This window comes from Dromaius novaehollandiae, chromosome 1, assembly GCF_036370855.1.
Source record: "Dromaius novaehollandiae isolate bDroNov1 chromosome 1, bDroNov1.hap1, whole genome shotgun sequence".
NCBI lineage: Eukaryota > Metazoa > Chordata > Aves > Casuariiformes > Dromaiidae > Dromaius > Dromaius novaehollandiae.
The window spans coordinates 89,061,376-89,080,330 of record NC_088098.1 but is presented as its reverse complement, the minus strand read 5'-3'; the positions used below and the strand labels follow the sequence as shown (position 1 = coordinate 89,080,330).

At 39.8% G+C, this 18,955-nt stretch overlaps 1 protein-coding gene across 3 annotated transcripts in view; it reads right to left on the bottom strand.

Annotated features, from left to right (window-relative positions):
* The window catches only part of SPAG17 (sperm associated antigen 17), a 121,681-nt gene that overhangs the window by 9,315 nt on the left and 93,411 nt on the right, over positions 1-18,955 (bottom strand). For all 3 annotated transcript variants that reach the window (XM_064519484.1, XM_064519492.1, XM_064519487.1), the window contains 9 exons: positions 16,027-16,140; positions 14,451-14,496; positions 12,286-12,388; positions 11,787-11,840; positions 9,119-9,221; positions 8,414-8,510; positions 7,034-7,138; positions 4,851-5,008; positions 4,211-4,380 (listed from right to left, as the gene is read on the bottom strand). In XM_064519484.1, the coding sequence (XP_064375554.1) occupies positions 4,211-4,380; positions 4,851-5,008; positions 7,034-7,138; positions 8,414-8,510; positions 9,119-9,221; positions 11,787-11,840; positions 12,286-12,388; positions 14,451-14,496; positions 16,027-16,140 (950 nt within the window). The remainder of the gene's footprint in view (positions 1-4,210; positions 4,381-4,850; positions 5,009-7,033; positions 7,139-8,413; positions 8,511-9,118; positions 9,222-11,786; positions 11,841-12,285; positions 12,389-14,450; positions 14,497-16,026; positions 16,141-18,955) is intronic.

The following is an 18,955-nucleotide window of genomic DNA, read 5'->3' as shown; positions in this document are numbered from 1 at the left end:
TTTCTCCAGGCTTTCTCTCTCTTGTCTCCAGGGGCTGGGATTCTTGAGGGCTGGCCTTCAGTAAAGCAGTAAAGACTGAAGCAAAGAAGGCATTCAGTAACTCTGCCTTCTCTGTATCCTTTGTCACCAAGGCACCCACCCCATTCAGCAGCGGGCCCACATTTTCCCTAGTCTTCCTTTTGCTTCTGATGTATTTGAAGAAGCCCTTCTTGTCCTTGACATCCCTTGCCAAATTTAATTCCAAATGGGCCTTAACCTTCCTCGTCGCATCCCTGCGTACTCTGACGACACTCCTATATTCCTCCCAAATGGCCTGTCCCTTTTTCCACATTCTGTATACTTCCTTCTTCTGTTTGCATTTTGCCAGGAGCTCCTTGCTCATCCATGCAGCTCTCCTGCCCCCTTTGCTTGACTTCTTACTCATAGGGATGCAACAATCTTGAGCTTGGAGGAAGTGATGCTTGAATACTAACCAGCTCTCTTGGACCCCCCTTCCTTCTAGGGCCCTAACCCATGGGATTCTTCCAAGCAGGTCCCTGAAGAGGCCAAAGTTTGCTCTCCTGAAGTCCAGGGCTGCGATCCTACTCATTGCCCTGCTTCCTCCTTGCAGGATCCTGAACTCCACTATCTCATGGTCACTGCACCAAGGCTGCCCCCAACCCTCACATGTCCAACCAGTCCTTCTTTGTTTGTTAGTGCAAAGTCCAGCAGCACACCTCTCCTCATTGGCTCCTCCACCACCTGTGTCAAAAAGTTATCATCAGTGCTGTGCAGGAACCTCCTGGACTGTTTGTGCCTAGCTGTGTTGTCTTTCCAGCAGATATCAGGGTAGTTGAAGTTCCCCAGGAGAACCCAGGGCTGTGATCGTGAGGCTACTTCCAGCTATCTGTGGAAGGCCGCATCGACTTCTCTTCCTGATCAGGTGGCCTGTAGTAAACACCCACAACAGTGTCACCCATGTTAGCCTGCCCTTTAATCCTTACCCATAAGCTCTTGACTTGTGCTTCATCCACCCCTAGGCAAAGCTCAATACATTCCAGTTGCTCTCTCACATAAAGAGCAACTCCACCACCTCACCTTCCTGGCCCTTCTTTCCTTAAAAGTACGTAGCCGTCCACGACAGCATTCCAGTCATGCAAGCTATCCCACCATGTCTCCGTAATTACAATGAGATCGTGGTCCAGCGACCACACACAGATCTCTAATTCTTCCTGTTTATTCCCCATGCTGTGTGCATTGGTGTACAGGCATTTCAGAGAGGTAATCAAGCATGCAGGTTTCCCAGGTGGGGTGCAAGAGGATCCTCCATAGTCATGTCCTGTACGCACTTCCCTGGCTGCATGCACCTGCTGGAGGCATCCCGACTTGAGCCACGTTTTGCTGACTACCCTGTCTCTATAACTCTCCCCTTCCCCCTTCTTTCCTAGTTTAAAGCCCTTCTTACCAGGCTGGCCCACCTGTTGGCAAAGACACGCGTGCCCCGCTTAGTGAGGTGAATCCCATCTCTCCCCATCAGTTGTCAATCTTCAAAGAGGGTCCCATGGTCGTAGAAACCAAAACCCTGTTGCAAACACCAGCAGTGCAGCCAGTTGTTAACTTGGAAAATCTGTCCACTCCTCCTCCCATCCTTCCCCCTCACGGGCAAGACTGAGGAGAAAATGACCTGGGCTCCCAGACCCTTGGCCACCATCCGCAGAGCTCTGAAATCCTGTTTGATGGTTTCCAATAGGCCCTTGGTATCAGTAGCGCCCAGCACTAGAGCAGCAGAGGGCAACAGTCCAACGCGTGGACAAGCCTTGGCAGTCTCTGCATGACGTCTCCTATTGCAGCCCCTGGCAGGCAACGAACCTTTCTAGACAAGAGGTCAGGTTGGCAGACAGGTGCCTCCATCTCCTGCAGCAGGGAGTCACCCACAACAATCATTCGCTGCTTCTTCTGGGTGTTCCTGCAAGGCACAGGGTCTGTCGGCCCAGTTGCTTCCCTTGAAGCTATGCCCAGCTCCTCCTCAGCCTGGAGGGCACTAAACCTGTTCCTCAATTGCAAGTCTTCAGCAGGAGTAAGAGCCTTTCACCTCCTACGAGAAGTGACCAGTTTCCAGCCTTCTTCTACAGTGTTATGATGTACCGCTTCACACGGCACAGAGCCCTTGGGCAACTCCACTGCTGTGGAGGGTTGGGACTCCTGGAGCTGTATGGTCTCTGAGGATACCCTCTCTATCTCTTGCTCATCTTCTTGGATGCTACGCAGCCTACTGACTTCCTCCCGTAACTCCTTTACCTGACAACACAACTCGTCAACAACAGCACACCTTCTGCAGGAGAGCTGACTGTCAGCCCAGGCCTCACGGAGAGGCCTCAAGCACTCCCTGCAGCCTGAGACCTGTAGAGCTGCATCTGCTGTCAGAGGGTCTGTCTGGGTCGAAGCCTCTGACACAGCTGATGCAGCGACTCCAACAGCTACTGGGGAATATGCTCTGCGATGTGTCGTGACCATATCTGAGGAAGCGTACACTACTAGGATTGGAAACAAAGGTGCCTTTAAGCGCCTTGCTGTACACACTGCTGTGCAAACTGCTGCGTCTGTTAGCTGCGCTCTCAAGAATGTTTAATACCCTTACTGTTTTCCTTAACCAGTGCTAATGCAACCAGAAAGCTAAGACCTGTTGTGCTAAGAGGAGGAACCAGGTCTTGAAGAACCTAGACCAACATGACAGTAGGAATTTTATTTGCATGCTTGCAGTTAGATTCCCTCTCCTGTGACCTGTGGATTTAGCCGGAGAAAGGCCCATACAACTGGAATAATCCAAGCGTGGCCTACTCCTAAGTTTCTGGGAGAAGAGTGTGCAACTGTCCATCAGGAAAAACGGCTGAGATAGATAGTTTATTTTGCAGTTAACTGAAAGTGGCTGTTTAGACCTAAGAACCTCTCCAGCTGCAGGAGGTAACTGAGGCTAAGTAGGAGAGAGAGGCTGATGCTGGAAAATTTCAGCTAGCATAGCTTGCTTAGAGCTCAGGAATTTGGAAACGAAATATTTTTGTGTTGTCTTTGGGGCTTTTGATCCTTTCTCTTGTAATAAAAATGTCAGCTGCAGCCATCTGAAATGAAAACTTGCCACCAAGCACTGCAATTCTTGAAACCAGCTGGTGAGATTGCAGCTATTCAGATGAAGCCAATTTTGAAGTGACAAACTTTAGGTGGAAACCCCAAAACTGTAAGAACTCAAAGACCATTGTTGCAGGCTCTCCTGTAAGCTAAAAGCCAAAATATGCATAGCAAAGCTAAGACAAATGCTGTGGAGAAAACTGAATGGGAGGAATATGCTTTGCCCTCTTTACTGTTACATGTATGGCATGCAGGAAGATAAAGGTCATAAGCATACCTGCCTGGATACTGTTGAATTTAATAAAAACACTGAAACAGTGCTGGTGCAGGAGTACCTAGTGAATGAATATATATGCAGTCACTCAAATGGAGAACTCCAGCACAGAAAAAAGAGCAGTCATAAGCATCTTTTACTGTAGTTGTATGATCTCTAAATTCCAGCTGGGTAGATCCACCAATAATTTCCTGTGCTTTGTCATGCAATGCAAGGGACAACTGGCTGGACTGCAGGCCTAAAATGGCCCTGTCCTCGCTATATTGGAACACAGTGCAGAGGTATCATCCACTGGTAGGGCGCGACACTAAGTAAGGGAAATGTGTTTATAAGTAAATGCTTTATTTCAACCTCATCCTCTGCCTGCTTCCAGTTTCATCACTGAAACTGCTTTTCAGTGCAGCCAAAGCTATGTGGCTGTCTGACTGCAGCTGCCATGGTTTAGATTGTCAGACTTGCAGCACCCAGCAGCATTCCCCAAAGCCAAATGTAATATTAGTTACCATGAAAGAGTTCAGTCCCTCAACCTGAGAACTTCAGTAATAATCAGTAAGTCACCTACTATAGACCAAGACTATGCACATGGGACCTACTGTTCCTTATTACTTTCCATCTTCCTAACACTATTAATATGCAAAATTAATAATATTAATATGCAAAAATATTAAGCATTTCTAATATTATCTTCTCTGAATCTAGTCTATCATTATCAAATGATTCCAAATACAAAAATACCATTTTTTATCTCTTATTAATCAGATCAGAAGGCTGATAATTAACAAGCAATGCATATCTGGACAGTTGAAAACCAAGTTCCTGAGAATCTGAACCAACCTGGAGAAGTTCACCCCAACATTCTTCAGGATCACAGTGGCAGTGTAGGTGCAGCCTTCCTTCAGTACGCCAAATGTCACATTAGGCGGAATGAGATGGAATGCACTAAGATGCTGTTTCATTGTTGCAAGAGAAGATGTGTTGACTTTTCCCCCAACAGGATCATCTACCTTTGCAAATAAAATTAGACAATAAAGTTGGTGGCTTAAGTCAGGTTCTGAATAAGTAGTACCCAGATAATACTTGTTACTTTTCCTACATTTGACTCTACTCATCCTGAAGCTATTACAAAAAGGCACATTAATTTGAGTAAAAAATGAAGAGGCAAAGGTGACTACTTTTGGTATTGTCTGTCAATTTATACTAGCCTGAGTTTTTGGACATACTGAGCCATTTAGCTGTCTCAGGAGGAACTGAGGATGCGCTCTCTTTTGGAAATCAGGGCTTTCATGTGGGTGCCTGGTACAGAACTCTGCTTTCAGCATACAACAGCCAATCATTTTATACATAAATTGCAAGAGCTATTGTTCATTAAACAGATTCAAAATGCTTTCCAGTATTGATGTAGAGTGAAGAAGCGTCCAACATCTCTGCAAAAGAGATGACTGAGAGGATATTAACTAAAAAGTTGTTATTTTACTTTTTTATTTGGTATGGAGTCTGGCTTGCTCCCCCGGAGAGATGGTGGTAATTCCACTTTCTCTTTTCTTGGCTGCCTTGCAGCATTCACCAGCAGACTCTGAATTTTAGGTCGAAAGGGTGTCTCGTGTGATCTTGCAGCCTTCTTCAAGTAGGCTCCTGCAAAAAAAGAAAAGATTTCCAAAAGCATGAAAAACCAAGCAAAGTCAGCCCAATCCTGAAGTTGTTCTTCAAATAAAACTTTCATTTACTAAAACAGTTTGATTAGCACAAGAACAGCAGGATGGGTCTCACTTTCATGTAACAAAACAATTTAGGGGAAAGACGATCATTTTGAGACACCTCTAACACTAACAAGTAATCAAAATTGAACCAATAAATAAAAATGTACTATGATTAGTAAAACTAATTAGTTGAAGACATCACAGTGAAAATCAACAATGAAGGTATAAAATCCTATGAAAGTGATTAAAAACAGAAGAGGAGGTACAAAAACTCCAAGCATTAAAATCAAACCTGAGAACGTTACTATTCCAAAGGCAGGTCTACACTGCACAGTGGTCAGTGGTGCAGAAATGGCCAGGTTGGTCAAGCCAAATTTGTACATCCATACGGTTACAAACTCTTGCCCAGGGCCCAAAGCAGGACAGCTGTGTCAGCACAAGGTCATAATCAATTCACAGACCCTGTCTCTGAGCAGGGTTTATTGGCTTGAGAGCAACAACACATGGATGAGTCTGCATACTTCTGTTTCTGGAGCTACAACAGTCTTAGCTACCTTGTCATCTCTGATCCGTGCCTCAATGTATAATGTAGGTAGACTGAGCATAAGGATTACCAGAGCAGCTAGTTACTACACAATTTAACTGCTGTTTTGAAGAATCGGATCTAAACTTCGTTTGACAGCTTAAGACAAATACAGCTTACTGTAAAAGATGTAAAGTCTGATAAACTCTGAAGAGAAAACACAAGACAACAATGGTGGCTGTCTTCTCACCAAGAGTCAATCTATAGATCAGTATTTTGTACTGAAGAGAATTGTTTTTTTTTTCCAGTTTGGACTGTAGGCAGCTGAGTGCAGGTACTGTCTAGCTGGCATTGTGTATCTGGTCAGTCAGTCATTTTGAGGAGGCAGAAGTATAATTTGAGAGGAGGTTCTTCTCTAGATTCCTTCTCTCAACAAGTACTTATTTCCAAACGACAGAGGGAGAGGGAGAGGGGCCTCCCATCTGACAATAAATGGCAGTGCTTATAAAAATGCTGAGCATGGATGTAGCGGAGAAAGCATACTAGCATTTGTTGTTTTGCCTAAAGGTAAGCAATCTTTATGCTTTGACATTAGAAGTTTGTGTAGTTTTAGAATCTCTCACACACATAGACACACACACACACACACAGACACACACACACGGACACAAAATTGCTTTTCCTTTTGTTACCTACTTGTTCCTGTGGCTCTGGAAGTACAAATTAGTGTGTCTGGCCTGAGGCCTAGCAAGTACGCATAAATAACAGGGGAAGCTTAGGAGGTTTTAATGCAACTGTTGTTGCAGAGACCTACTGCTAAGAAAGGATGCTAGTGGGTGGTGTGAGGGAAAGGAAGTGGGGAAGGGGAGCTGTAACTGTGAGATGCAGATGTAAGTTTTGCAAGTGTGCACTGGCAAGACTCAGCTGGTACAGCATTATGTGGGAGCCAAAGCTTGGGTCTAATTAAAGCAGACTGGTGACTGTCCAGTGGTGATCAGCCAAGATGGCCACCACAAGCAGACCAATAAACAGAGGGAACAACAGCAGACGCAGCAACGAAAGCAAAACTGATTTGGGACATTTAAATGGCAAAGACCATTTAAACGCAACAAACTCCTTTTCTGTAGTTTTCTGTTACCAGCCTTAATGAATAGAAAAAAATTGACTCGTGCAAATTTTTAGCAGAGGAATTATTTCTTGGCTGTATCTCCAATTCTACGATCCCCATGTTATAACAGTCTGCTAGGGTGAGAAGAGAATCTCTCCCATTATTTTTATAGCAGACTGCTCTCTCCCTTTCTGCCAGTCTTGCATTTAGATGTATTCAGAATGCTGAACAGAATAACTGGCTTTAAATTTCTGTTGTAGATATTTTGTTAAGTTTTAAGAAAATAGAAATTAACCTGCTCCAAACTGCATTCTGGAAGGCAGCTTTACCTGTTGTGGAGTGACTGCTGGGACCTTCACTTTGGTGTGAATGAGTCTGTAGCAGAAAACCAGGTGAAGGTGAGGAATCACTCATGGTATTGAGATATCCACATGCTAAAGGAAAAACAGTGGTATACATTGACAAGTGTTTGTCATGATCATCATCGTTTTCATAAACACATGAAAAAATCCTAGAGTATTTGGCACTTCATTTTAGACAACCTTTGAAAGCTCTCTACATAATCATCAAAGTCTACTGTTAAATTCTGCGTATGTCACTTTGCTTCACTGGTCAACAGGGATCAAAAATGCATACTATATTTTGTGATAATTCATTTCGTGTTCTTTGGTGAACTGAGAAGTAAGCCCAAAAGGTCTAACAGACAATCCAACATAGGCCTTCTGGTGACAGCAAAATGAGAGCAGAATATGGGAATTCAAGGCTCTGATAGAACCCTATGGAGGACTGCTTTCCTAATATGAGTCTTTGCTGTGCATGGCAGGATATTTTTAATCTCACTGTCATTTCAGTAACTTGTCAGGGCTGTTTTTCAAATAGAACTGAAGTATTCCTCTCAGTGCTTTAAGGCTCAAACCTCAGATGGCTCACACTTTCACTGCTTACCCTTATCCATTCACTGCTTTGTCCTCCTTCAGTTCTCCTTACTGTATCCTCTCCAAAGTGTCTTCACCCTGCATGTTTCCCATTCTATTTCCCTTCTACCACATTCCTCGAGTTGCTCCCTTACCATTTCATTTCAAAATTTTTTCCATTTCCCAGCTGTTCCGTATACTGATACTACTTTTTTTCCAAATGTGGTCTCCTCATCCACCCCAGACCCCTGTTTACTCTTGAGCATTTTGCATCCATTTACCTCTGCATTCATAACCTAATTCTTTGGCTTTGTATCCAAACCCTATGGTTCCTCCTCATTCAGTCAAATATACAAAGACTCTTTTAATACACTAAACAGAAGTCTCATAGAACACATTTATATTAGTGAATCAGACAGCAACATTCCCAGGCACTGAAACATGGTAATTTATACTGCTAAACAGTTAGAACACTGGCATGATACTGACCTCTGCCAGCTAGCAGCCTCCCCACAGACACTGTGAGGCACAGGAGCTTGGGCCAGGGATAAGGCCATCCTGTGTTGGGAGACTGAATTTATCAGCACAGGCACAGCCTATTCCATGCTGCTGGGTATATTTTATTTATCAGAATAGATGTAGTCAGTGTGGTCCAAGCAGTTCACATGTCAAAATGCCCAGGAATACATAGTGTCAAATAATTTAATCCTAAATTTTATTGAAATATGAAATGAGAAGACTGAAAAAAACAATGAAGACAATACTGAAATAACCAGACATTAGAGCTTAAATTACCTCTTGTAGGGTTTTTGATCAACTGTAAAGGCAGATTCCCACTTTCTTTTTTTGGAACTAGAGGAAGTTCCTTAGACAGTGCTTCCACATCAGGAAACTAAAGAAAAATAAGAAACAGGGCTTAGGTCTCCCAAGCAGACACATGTACTGCCACTGAAAATGGCGATAAACAAACACACACACTCAAAAAAGGTTACAAAGGAAACAAACAAGCAGAACCAAAGTGGTAACAATAAAACCGATACATGTAAGTATTCCTCAGATTCTGAAGTATATTTTTTGGTATGCTTTAGACATTCACAGCATTGGTCAGGCTGTGAGGCCTGATTACAGGAATGTTCCCAAGGCCAGCTTTAATGCAGGAGGGTTAGCCTTCTGGATTCCCTCTCTAGTTAACAGAGAGAGGTTTTCCAGCTGTGGGTCAAAACACCCAAGGTTCAGCTTCTGCTCTGAACCAGACTCTCTCCAGACTTTACAAATGGAATCTAGAGAGTCTGACCTCAGTAAACATACACCCTCTCTGAGATATATTTTCTTTGATAAAGGCATATAATTCCCAGTGTTTATTCTGCCACAGTTGTCCTCTGTAATGGTTTCTTGAGATAATAAATTGAGGCTGAAATGTAAACCCACAACTGGCTTTGTGGGACTATGACAGAAATTACCTGAACTAATACAAACTCATCCAATTTTGAGCTCCATTACCTTTTTCAGAAGAAATTCTTTGCCAAATTCTGACTCAAAATACGGAGGAATTATTTTGTTTCTTAGTGCTGTTAAGCACTTCTTTCCTTCGTCAAGTTCCTTCCTAAGAAAGTTTTGCCATTGTTGGTAAGGAGAAGAAAGAAAAAAACATTATAACTAAATTCACTCTGTTTTCCAGTATTATGTCTGAAACAACAAGGAATGTAAGTGATAAAGGCAAGTTGCACTTTTTTTCTGGCTAATTACATTGAATTATATTCTTATAATTGGCAATTTTCTCAGTGCTACTAATGTGAGAAGGTAAAGGAGAGAAAGGACCATCTCCTAACTCCTATGCTACAAGGTTTGGGTGGCAAGTTCAAATTTGTATGCATAGTCTTGTCTTCAGCTGCTAAAGTCTTGAGGCTCACCACAAGAAGTATAAAGTCTTGTACCTGAGAAAGAGGTAGGAAAGAGTAAGATGAAAATAGCAGGCAGATTAAGAACAGGTTGGCCTGGCATGCAGAGACAGACTCCCCTTCAGATACTGATTTATGGATGGTCTGATCAAAATGCATACAAACTGTGGTTTGGCTGCTACAAAGAGCTTCTCCTCAAAACTTGCTGTGGTTCTCTAGATCTTGTTGAACATGTCTGAGACTGCCAATAGTGTCTTTCCAATCTTCAAACAAGCTTCTAAATCTGAGAATCACTATTTTAGATGCACTGTGACTGCTAAAATTTGTAATACAAAGAGAGTCTAAATTCCCTATTTTTTTCACAGAGAAATTTGGTGGCTCTGTGAGTATCCAGAAATCTGTCCAAATTCCTGAAGATAAGATTCACCAGAGTGCTCTCATAATCGTTGTTCAAACTGGGAAAGACTGGTTTTGGTCTCAGCTTTATTTAGACCAGTTTTATACTAATATTATAGTTTCATTAACTTGCAGGATCTAATAAGAGCTATGAACTCCTCACTCTTGATCACAGTGAGTTTTGACACTGACTTCAGAGCCAGGACTGCACACTGTGTTCTTGGGTGGTGCATACTCAGATATATACATTTAAAGTTATTCTTTATGTAATACACAAAGCAATGTAAAATGCTGTTTTAAAATATAAATCTGAAATTATAAATCTAAAAGGTTTTTTTTTTTCATGTAAGCCTGCTATAAAGCAACTAAAAAGTAGTTCTGGTACTACAGAAGACAACTTAGCTTTCAATTGCTATTTAACCTTCACAAAAATAAGAAAGAAAAAGCTAATGTCTCCAACTGTAATATTAGTTCATCAACATTTCAAGTTATTCTGTATATTCTGACAAATAGTGAATGACCTACATAACTTTCAATATAATTATTTAATTGTGAATTCAAGGATATAACTTATCTTTCTCTTTGTTAATTCTTGTTCACATGCTAAGTTTTCTATTTCAACATCGATTAGATGTATATTTTCTAATTCTTTAAACAGTCATGTTTATGCAAACTGAGCAATTCACCATTCTGTCAGATTCACAAAACCCTTCCCTCTAGAACTGAAAATGACAATGGTTTGAAAGTATAATGCTTAATTTAAGTTTTTGAGTAGCACCTGTCTCCTGTCTGATTGATAGATTGTGAAATGCACATTTTCAAGTGACATGTGCCATTTCAAATACTTTTTTATATATTTTCTCAAACTTGTCAAATAGCTTCACCATTCATCAGAGAGAGATAAAGGACAATTTTTGAAAAACTTGAGAGAAAGTAAAATAAAGGAGGCTAGAACTAAAGCTGAGGTTCTGCCTTAAATACAACTTTCACTGCTACAAAGTTTTTTATATTTTTATATACATACATATATGTGCATACATATACCCACTTCTTTCTGTAAAAGCATTTATAATCTGAAGCTTTTAGCATATTCCTCAGAAGTTCAATGGGAGAAAAATATTTTACAAATAGGAAACTGAGATATAGGCAATTTCCAAAGTAGAACATTCAAACATGGCAAAATACACCTTGTTTCAGTAAGCCGTTGATTTTTTTTAAGATGGACGTCGCAGACATGCTTGAAGATGGGTTTACCAGCTGTCCCCATTTTCTACCTTCTAAAATGCCCTTCCTCTTCCTTATAAGCTCTTGGGCAATACAGCTTCTTTTCCAAGATGGAAACTATCAGTGTGTTCTGTACTGTCTAATAAAGTTCACAATGAATTTTTGTAAGTGTGATCCAGCCCCAGCACTTAATGCCTGGTCCAGCCAATTTTGTGCGTCTTATCTGCCTTTGAAGCATCATCACATGACTGACATACATGTCTAGGGTCCTATTTAAACCACTCATGTTAAAAATTCAGCTGGGATAATTAGAATACCAGATTCTTAACCTGAAGCATCAACATTTTAAGATATTAATGTATTATTTTCCACATTGGTGGCACAGTCAGAAAACAGAACACAGGATTTCTGACTTCAGCCTTGTTTTAATTAGCAGAAGTTACAACTATCTTCCTAAGTTTTGACAAAATAGGAGTTAAACCATTCATTCAGCATTTCTATTGCAGAGAACACCCCATTATTTGCAAGTGAACCAGAAGAACACTACCCAAGACCTAGTGAAAGCAGTAGCAGTCTTTCAGCAGTCATTCCAGACTTGAATTGGCTCTTAAAAAAATTAACTTTAACTTCTTGTCGTACTAATACTGTACCTGTGTTCTTCTAGTCTGCTCTGCCACTTAGACACTGTTGTTAGTCCTTCTGTGCTGAATGAGCAGTAAAGGAAAAAGTAATGAAAATGAGAAAAGCAGCATAATATTTTATAAGCCCCAAAACATTTACAAGATAACCCTAGCATGAAACTACTTACGAAAGTATGTTATATTAATATCTTTAACGACTTGACTTGGACTCATATGTTTTGCAGCAAAACTGTTCATGCACATCTATATTTTTATCACATTGTTCAACCAAAAAAAAAAAAAATCTCAAATCCTTTTTCCAACAAACTTTAAAGTATCTTTCAGATAGGAAAGAGAGGCACAGAGAGATAGCATACTCATAGGGAAAACTAGTAAAATGTGAAACATATCTAGAGATCTAGGTCCTTGTTCTTTATGACAGTCAGCAAAGTACATTGCCTCTCTTGTGTGCTTATTTCCACCCTCTGCGTTATTTACATTTACATCTGTTCTCACTGGACTGTCCTACCTGAATGTCTGCCAGTGGTCCATTGGTTGCTTAGAGATTGTCTTCCCTGTGGGGCACTGGAACTGAGAAGCCACTGCCTGTTCATATAACTCAGCTATGTGAACTGTAAGGTAAAGGCACATGATTAATACTGAATATGCATTTTCAGCTAAGCACTGGTAAGTGTAAAGAATAATAAAAACAGAAGGATATATTTTTAATGCATTTTTCTGTCTCTTGATTAAAAGCTAGAGTTTTAAAATGGTAAAGATATAAACAGTCCTTATTAATTGGATCTCCATACTTTTAATCAGATTAAAAATTTATTGCCAGGGGAGTACCACAAAGCCAATGAAAGAGAGAACTGGACTCTTCTCTGGTTTAAGGACAATCAGACCCATCGTGAGGAAGGCCAATTACAGACTCTTTATTACTGTGAGGTAAGAGGCAGAAAGGACATTCCAAAATCAAATGCAGAACATCAACAGATAGGAAATTAATTCAACTCAATAGAAAAAGAGAAAACAGGAGCAGATTAAATACATATCCCTACCTGAAATATCTTTATGTTCTTTTAAGAAACAAATCAAATACTTGTGAATAGGAAGAATGGCTGACATTCAACCACCTTCTGACAGGGAGCAACACTGCAGGCCTCTGTCTCCAGCTGAAGAATATAAGGTGTGCTTTCAGGGACTTTTATTACTATCAGCTTGCTTAAGTTGTGCTTAACTGTGGCTGTGAAGCAGCCACGATTAGCATTCTCATGGAAGGAGTTACTGCTTCAATATGTACAATGGAGAGAAGGCATTTTTTCCATATTTAAGATTGTGGCAAGCTTTAGGTTTTTTAATAGTTTCCCTATCCTGTGACATCTTCTATAAAATGTGTTACGTTATGCCTTCCACCCAAACTTTGAGTCCAAAGGAATTCCCATGGTTCAAAAGATGTGTCTGTGGCAAAACTTAGGAGATTTTAGAGATGTAATCCTGTTTGATTATGACAACATCTCTGAGTGTTTCAGGAATACTGTAATTGTAAATTTCAAAATTTGGCCTTTTTTGGTTAACTTTTTCACATAAAATATACTTTTATTTCCCTGCTTTTCTATTTTTGCATCTGTTTAACAGCTTCTCTTTTACACTTTCTTCTTCATTAATAGAGCTATGTTACAAGTGCAATTCCATTTTAATAAAGCTTTTTAAAATCAGGAAACTGTGTAGCAAGCATTTGTTGCAGCAGTTTCTATTTACACTGGACAGTGTGCTCTGGTATTTTTGTAACAAACAGAAGTACTCTTGGACAGGTAGGAGGAGATGAAAAACAACACTGTAAAGGCTAGCATCATTAGCAGACTGAATACTGTGGATTTTTCTATGGAAAAAGTCAATTGACATTTTAAAGAAAGAAACAACTTTCTTGATTTTTATTTGTACCTATTGAAAACACAAATAAACGTTAGCAAGTATCATATTTTTAACTTTTATAGAAAGTTGCAAGGGAAGACTAATATGTTATTCCATCTGTTTCCTGAGGCAAGATTGATATAAACACCAAAATATGTGATTGTTTCAGGCCAGATTTTCAAATGTAATAAACAACCAGGAGCCATCCAGTTACTTTGAAAAACTTGTCTGACATGTTGATATATGTATAAATCTAACCACACAGAGCTGTGTCCATAGTTGTCATACCTGAGAAGACTCCATACATCCGGAAACCTGGGTCAAAATGACAAATACGTATGCCTAAAATGGGCAATTAAGTAAGTGGTTTTTAGAGCTACTGTATCATTGATGCTAACAAATTCCAATCACCTATGAAAATCAAGCCATTCATTCACTTTCAGTCCCTGATGTGACCGTTTTGGAATATCTATTTTCTGAAGTTGTGTGGTACTTACCATTCAAGTTCTTTAGTGAAATTCTGAAATATTCAAATAGTTGAGTGACATCTCTGTTCTCATAAGTTGGTTGACAGTTTTTAATTTATAACATTTTATAGAATGGATGTATCACATATATGTAAAAAAAAGTATCAGGAACAGGAGAGACGGTCATGTACCTATCGCACAGATCAACTCACATCTATGTTCCTTCTTTAAAAAGATTACTGCAGTGCTTTACAATTTACTATATAGTATAACGTTTTACAATTTTAAAAGATAGTCATTCAATTGTTATTACCTCTGTCGCTGAGATCTTTGGATGATTTCTCCAAGTTAGGGAAGGACTGCAATGAAGAAAGAATAATCATGACTATGTGAGAAACAGACCTTGCAAAACCAGCATCGTCTTCAAAAACTTCTAAACAAGTGCTCTTTTGTTACTTGAAATGTGACTACAAGAGTAGGGGAATTTCAGTGTGTGACAAAACATGAACTGGGAAAAATAGAAATGAGGTAGAGATTCCCTGGTCTAAACATGTATTTGTTTCCTTCTTGACCACCTCCTTCACAGTTGACTTTGTATTTTAAATCCTTGTTGCTTTTTAAATCAACTCAGCTATTTCATAATCTCAGACAGAAGATTTTGAAGGACAAATCTTTCCACAAAGGATTTGAACCAAATCTAAAGTTCATGGGCATGACAAGGAGGCACACAGGAAATGTGTTCAGGGATATGTGGGTTTCATTACTAAAGAGCTCTCTTGTGGTTGGTTTACAATAAAGTGTCTGAAGGGTAAGAGACTCTTTCACTAAGCTGCGTTTTCCTTGCTTTATTGTCAAGCTGTTGCTGAAGCAGTTAACCAGAAACCAGAGTCCCTGTGAATAGGCAGCGTGTGGGTGTAGCAGAGCTAGGGAACAGTAGAGGCTTGGGTGTGACAGAGTGTGATACCGATTCCTGTGTAATGGAAGATCCAGCAGGACTCTACTGCTCAGAAAAAGCACTATATACTTGTTATTGATTTAAAAAGGAATAAAAGTGTTTCCTATATTAGACAAAAAAAAAATTAATGTTTAATAACTAGTAAAAATCTAGAGTGTGAATTTACATAATGCAAGGCAACCAAATGTAAAGGAAGCTGTAAGAAACAAATATTTTAAAGAACTGAAACAGAACAAACTGATCATTCTTCACGTAAGATATAAAGTGTCTGTTTTATTCATCCTAATCCCCATCCACTTCCACTGCCTGAATTCTTCTAACTTATCTTCGTTACTCAGCTCCCACTAATCTCACTGTTTTCTGACTGCTACTCCAGTCCCTCTTCCCCTGTTTTCCCACCTTTTCCACTCCCTATTCCCCTCCCTTTTCTTCCCACACTCTAATTAGCTGTGTGAATTAGCAGAGCATGTTTCCCAAAAGTGTAAGTGCTGCTCAGCACAGACAGGTGATAACAGTATTCCCCTAGATTGTTTTCACATTACTCCAAAAGCAGGTTTAAACTCTCAGTATGGAGGAGGTGGTGGTAGAGGTTTAAAGACAAGTCACCAAGGAGCAGTGTCAACAGACTGGAAATGTTCTCATCCTAATGTTGGTGGACATATGCATTTCAGTCTCTTTGGCCCGTGTGTTTGGGAACTTAAAGAGTTTGGCTCTTTAAGTTCTTTCCAGTATTTTTTCTCCAATATGGCAGTAGCGCCATTCACTAGCCAAGTTAAATGCTGAGCACTGCTCTGCTTTACCATTAAATTACAGCAGAGCTGGCATTCTGCTATTCTAACATTTGTTACTTTATTAATGTGTTTTAAGGGTGACACTTGCAATGCAATGCAATGTATTTGTTGAAAAGAAGCAGTTAAAAATGATTTTTTCTCACCATGACCAGTTTGAGGAGATCTGCAGCATTCTCCTTTTCCTCTTCTGTTCTTGGTTCTTTTGCATTCATCTCTTGCAGCTCATTCTCCTGCTTCAAAATGATGTCTATGTATTCCTGGTGTAGCAATGAATGGAGAAAGAACAGGAAAGATGCCGATATTTGCAGAGGCAAACTTAATGGACACGTACATAGAGAAAAGAGTTTGTGGTGGTACTAGATCTGCATACTTTTCAATGTCATAAGGGCCCCTTCTGTGTGAATGGGTTATATAGGTATCTAAAGGTTCAGCTGGAGAAATAGTTACAAAAAAACAACAGGTTAAAGAAAGAAGTACATGGTAAGAAAGTAGCATGTGAAACTTTGCCAAGGACTATTGAGCTCTGAGGACTAGCAATCCTGTTGAATCTGTAGGAACTGATGAACCGAGGACACTAAGGGTATGCTGAATCTCTACCAGGCCACTAGCACACATCAGTATCCACAATGAGCTGGGCAACTCGGACCATGTCCAAGAGGGTAGTGCCTGCTCTAGAGCAGCTCCCCAGAAGCCTCTGGAGCACCAGTGACCCCCTGCTTCTGGGTGTGCAGTCAGAGTTGGCTTCCCAACTGCTGCACCAACCAGGTAAGTATGCGTGAGTATGCAAGTGTGTGAGTAAACTGTGTGAATGAATAAAGGAATGTTTTAACTGAAAGTTGTTATTAATAATAACAATTTGATTCTATTATTAATACCAAATACTGGCTTAATAAATAAAAGGTGTTCTAAGAAATATTGGCTGTGATCTGTCTCCCCTTCCCACTTGATCCCCTGTTAAGGAAAAGGAAATCTACAACATCAGAGCTGAAAAACTAGGTTCAGAAAAGAGTTTGAAGCTCCATTTTTAGACAGAAGTTTACTTTGCCAGAACTATACCGAGTGCCGAAGAAAATGACACTTTTTGTTTTCCACATTCTTCTGTGCTTTGGAAATTCAGATGGAAAAAAGGGTCGCGTAGAGAGCTGCCTAACACCTCACCCTACTAGAAAGGTACATGCAATACAGAGCTTTATGAACAGACAAGGTTCACATAAGCGATCCAGTTCCAGTTCTTTTTCATTCCTTCATATCCTTACATTTTAAAGGAGATGGAGAAAGGAAGAATGCTCTTTTCTTTAGATCTTCATTTAATTCTGACAAACTGAGTGCTTAGCTTAAATTTTAAGATACTTGTTTCTCAAAAAATGCATAGAATAGATATCGATATACAACAAATAAGGATATTTTCATTGCAGATTAATGTAATTCTTACAAATGTCTCCTGTGTGCCAATAACTGCAATTCTTCTTTGCAAATGTAATGAAAAGTGTCCATCTTTCTCTAACAGCCAACTACAGATCTGGTAAATGGAGAGACTTAACTTGGGATTTTGGTGTGAAACTTTTTTTAAACGAGTGTTGCCCTTGAAAGATCAGCATGCAAATTGAAGAATCACATTTATATATTTCTATTGTGAAAGGGTAAAATTTAATCCCGATAGACCGACATTGCCCAAACTATGCCAGGGCTGAAAAGTTGTCAATGATTTTCTACAGCAAATAGACCTTCTTTGAAATGTGACGTGAAAAAAAATCTAGCCAGTTACAACTTGCTATTTCCTGCTCAGGTGTCACATTTCAAATTTATCAGTCTGTAATGCCTTCATCAAATAAACATTAAATAACTAAATTATAGAGCACATGTATTTTGTTATTCCCTAATTGGTAGATAATAATGAGTTTTTAACTCTAAAATCTGTTCTAAGAGCATTTTCACAGTGTGAATTAAATAAATCAATGTTTTATACCACAACCGAGAAGTAAAGTAGGAAGCCACTGACATAGATCAAGAACAGAACTTTCTGATCCCATCTCAGCACACTTATACATGAGATGTAACTTGCACCTTTTTATGAATCAGTCACTAACAAAGCATGGACACACACTTTGGCAGAAGGCTACACAGCTATTTGCTAGACATCAACAGAGTGACAGAACTCAGAAATTCAGGTTTTTATTGCTAACTGTGGCAGAGTATTATACGCAGTTACATACGTGAAAGCCAGTCAGAAGGACATTGTACGTCAGTTCTGGGAAACTGTGGGTGGAAGTTAGGGAAGCTATGTTATATTGCAGACCTGCATTCAAGTCTCTGCTCTACCTACAGCATTCTGAGCAACTTCCCAGTTTATTTCTGAAACTGAAATACATAGAAATACGAAGTAGAGAAGAAGCTACATACTACTGTCTATTATTTTTTCCTTTCTCCTACTTTAGAGATTATTTAATGAGCATCCCTGTCTTCTCTGTGGACCACTGACTGATACTGGTGAACTGCAGGCTGTTCTTCAAAATGTCATGCCCTTGAGAGCTTTGCACACTGCAGAAAGGCCTCCAGAACCCAGTTTTAAGAGCTCTAATAAAAACAATCACATCAGAAACCAAGATAAAGTAAATTCTGTTTGAGCTTCTTTACTTTGAAGAAACCTACATTTTCCTCTTGGCATTTTTCTCAGGGCTTTGTTGCTCATTTGTTGAGTGAGGATACACTTAATACTGTATGTGTAAAGTGAGACATCCTGAACCTGACAAACCATCATTTGGGAGATGCATCTCTGCAGAACCTGGAAATGCACTGTACTGATCTATGGACTTGATACATAACAAAGACTACAGTGTGTCTCAGTGACGTAGTCACTGAAGTAAACTGTGAAATTACGGTAGGTTAGAAAATCTTGTACAGCTTTACAAAGCTAACTTTCTAAGGCCTTGGGTAGAAAAACAAACCCTAAGCAAAGTAAGAGTAATAGATATTAATATTGATGAAAAGGAAACTATTTTTTAGTGCACTATCTGTGATGGGTACTTGACTGTATCCCATGTACTTGCACAGAAAAGTATGTTCCAGAAGGGA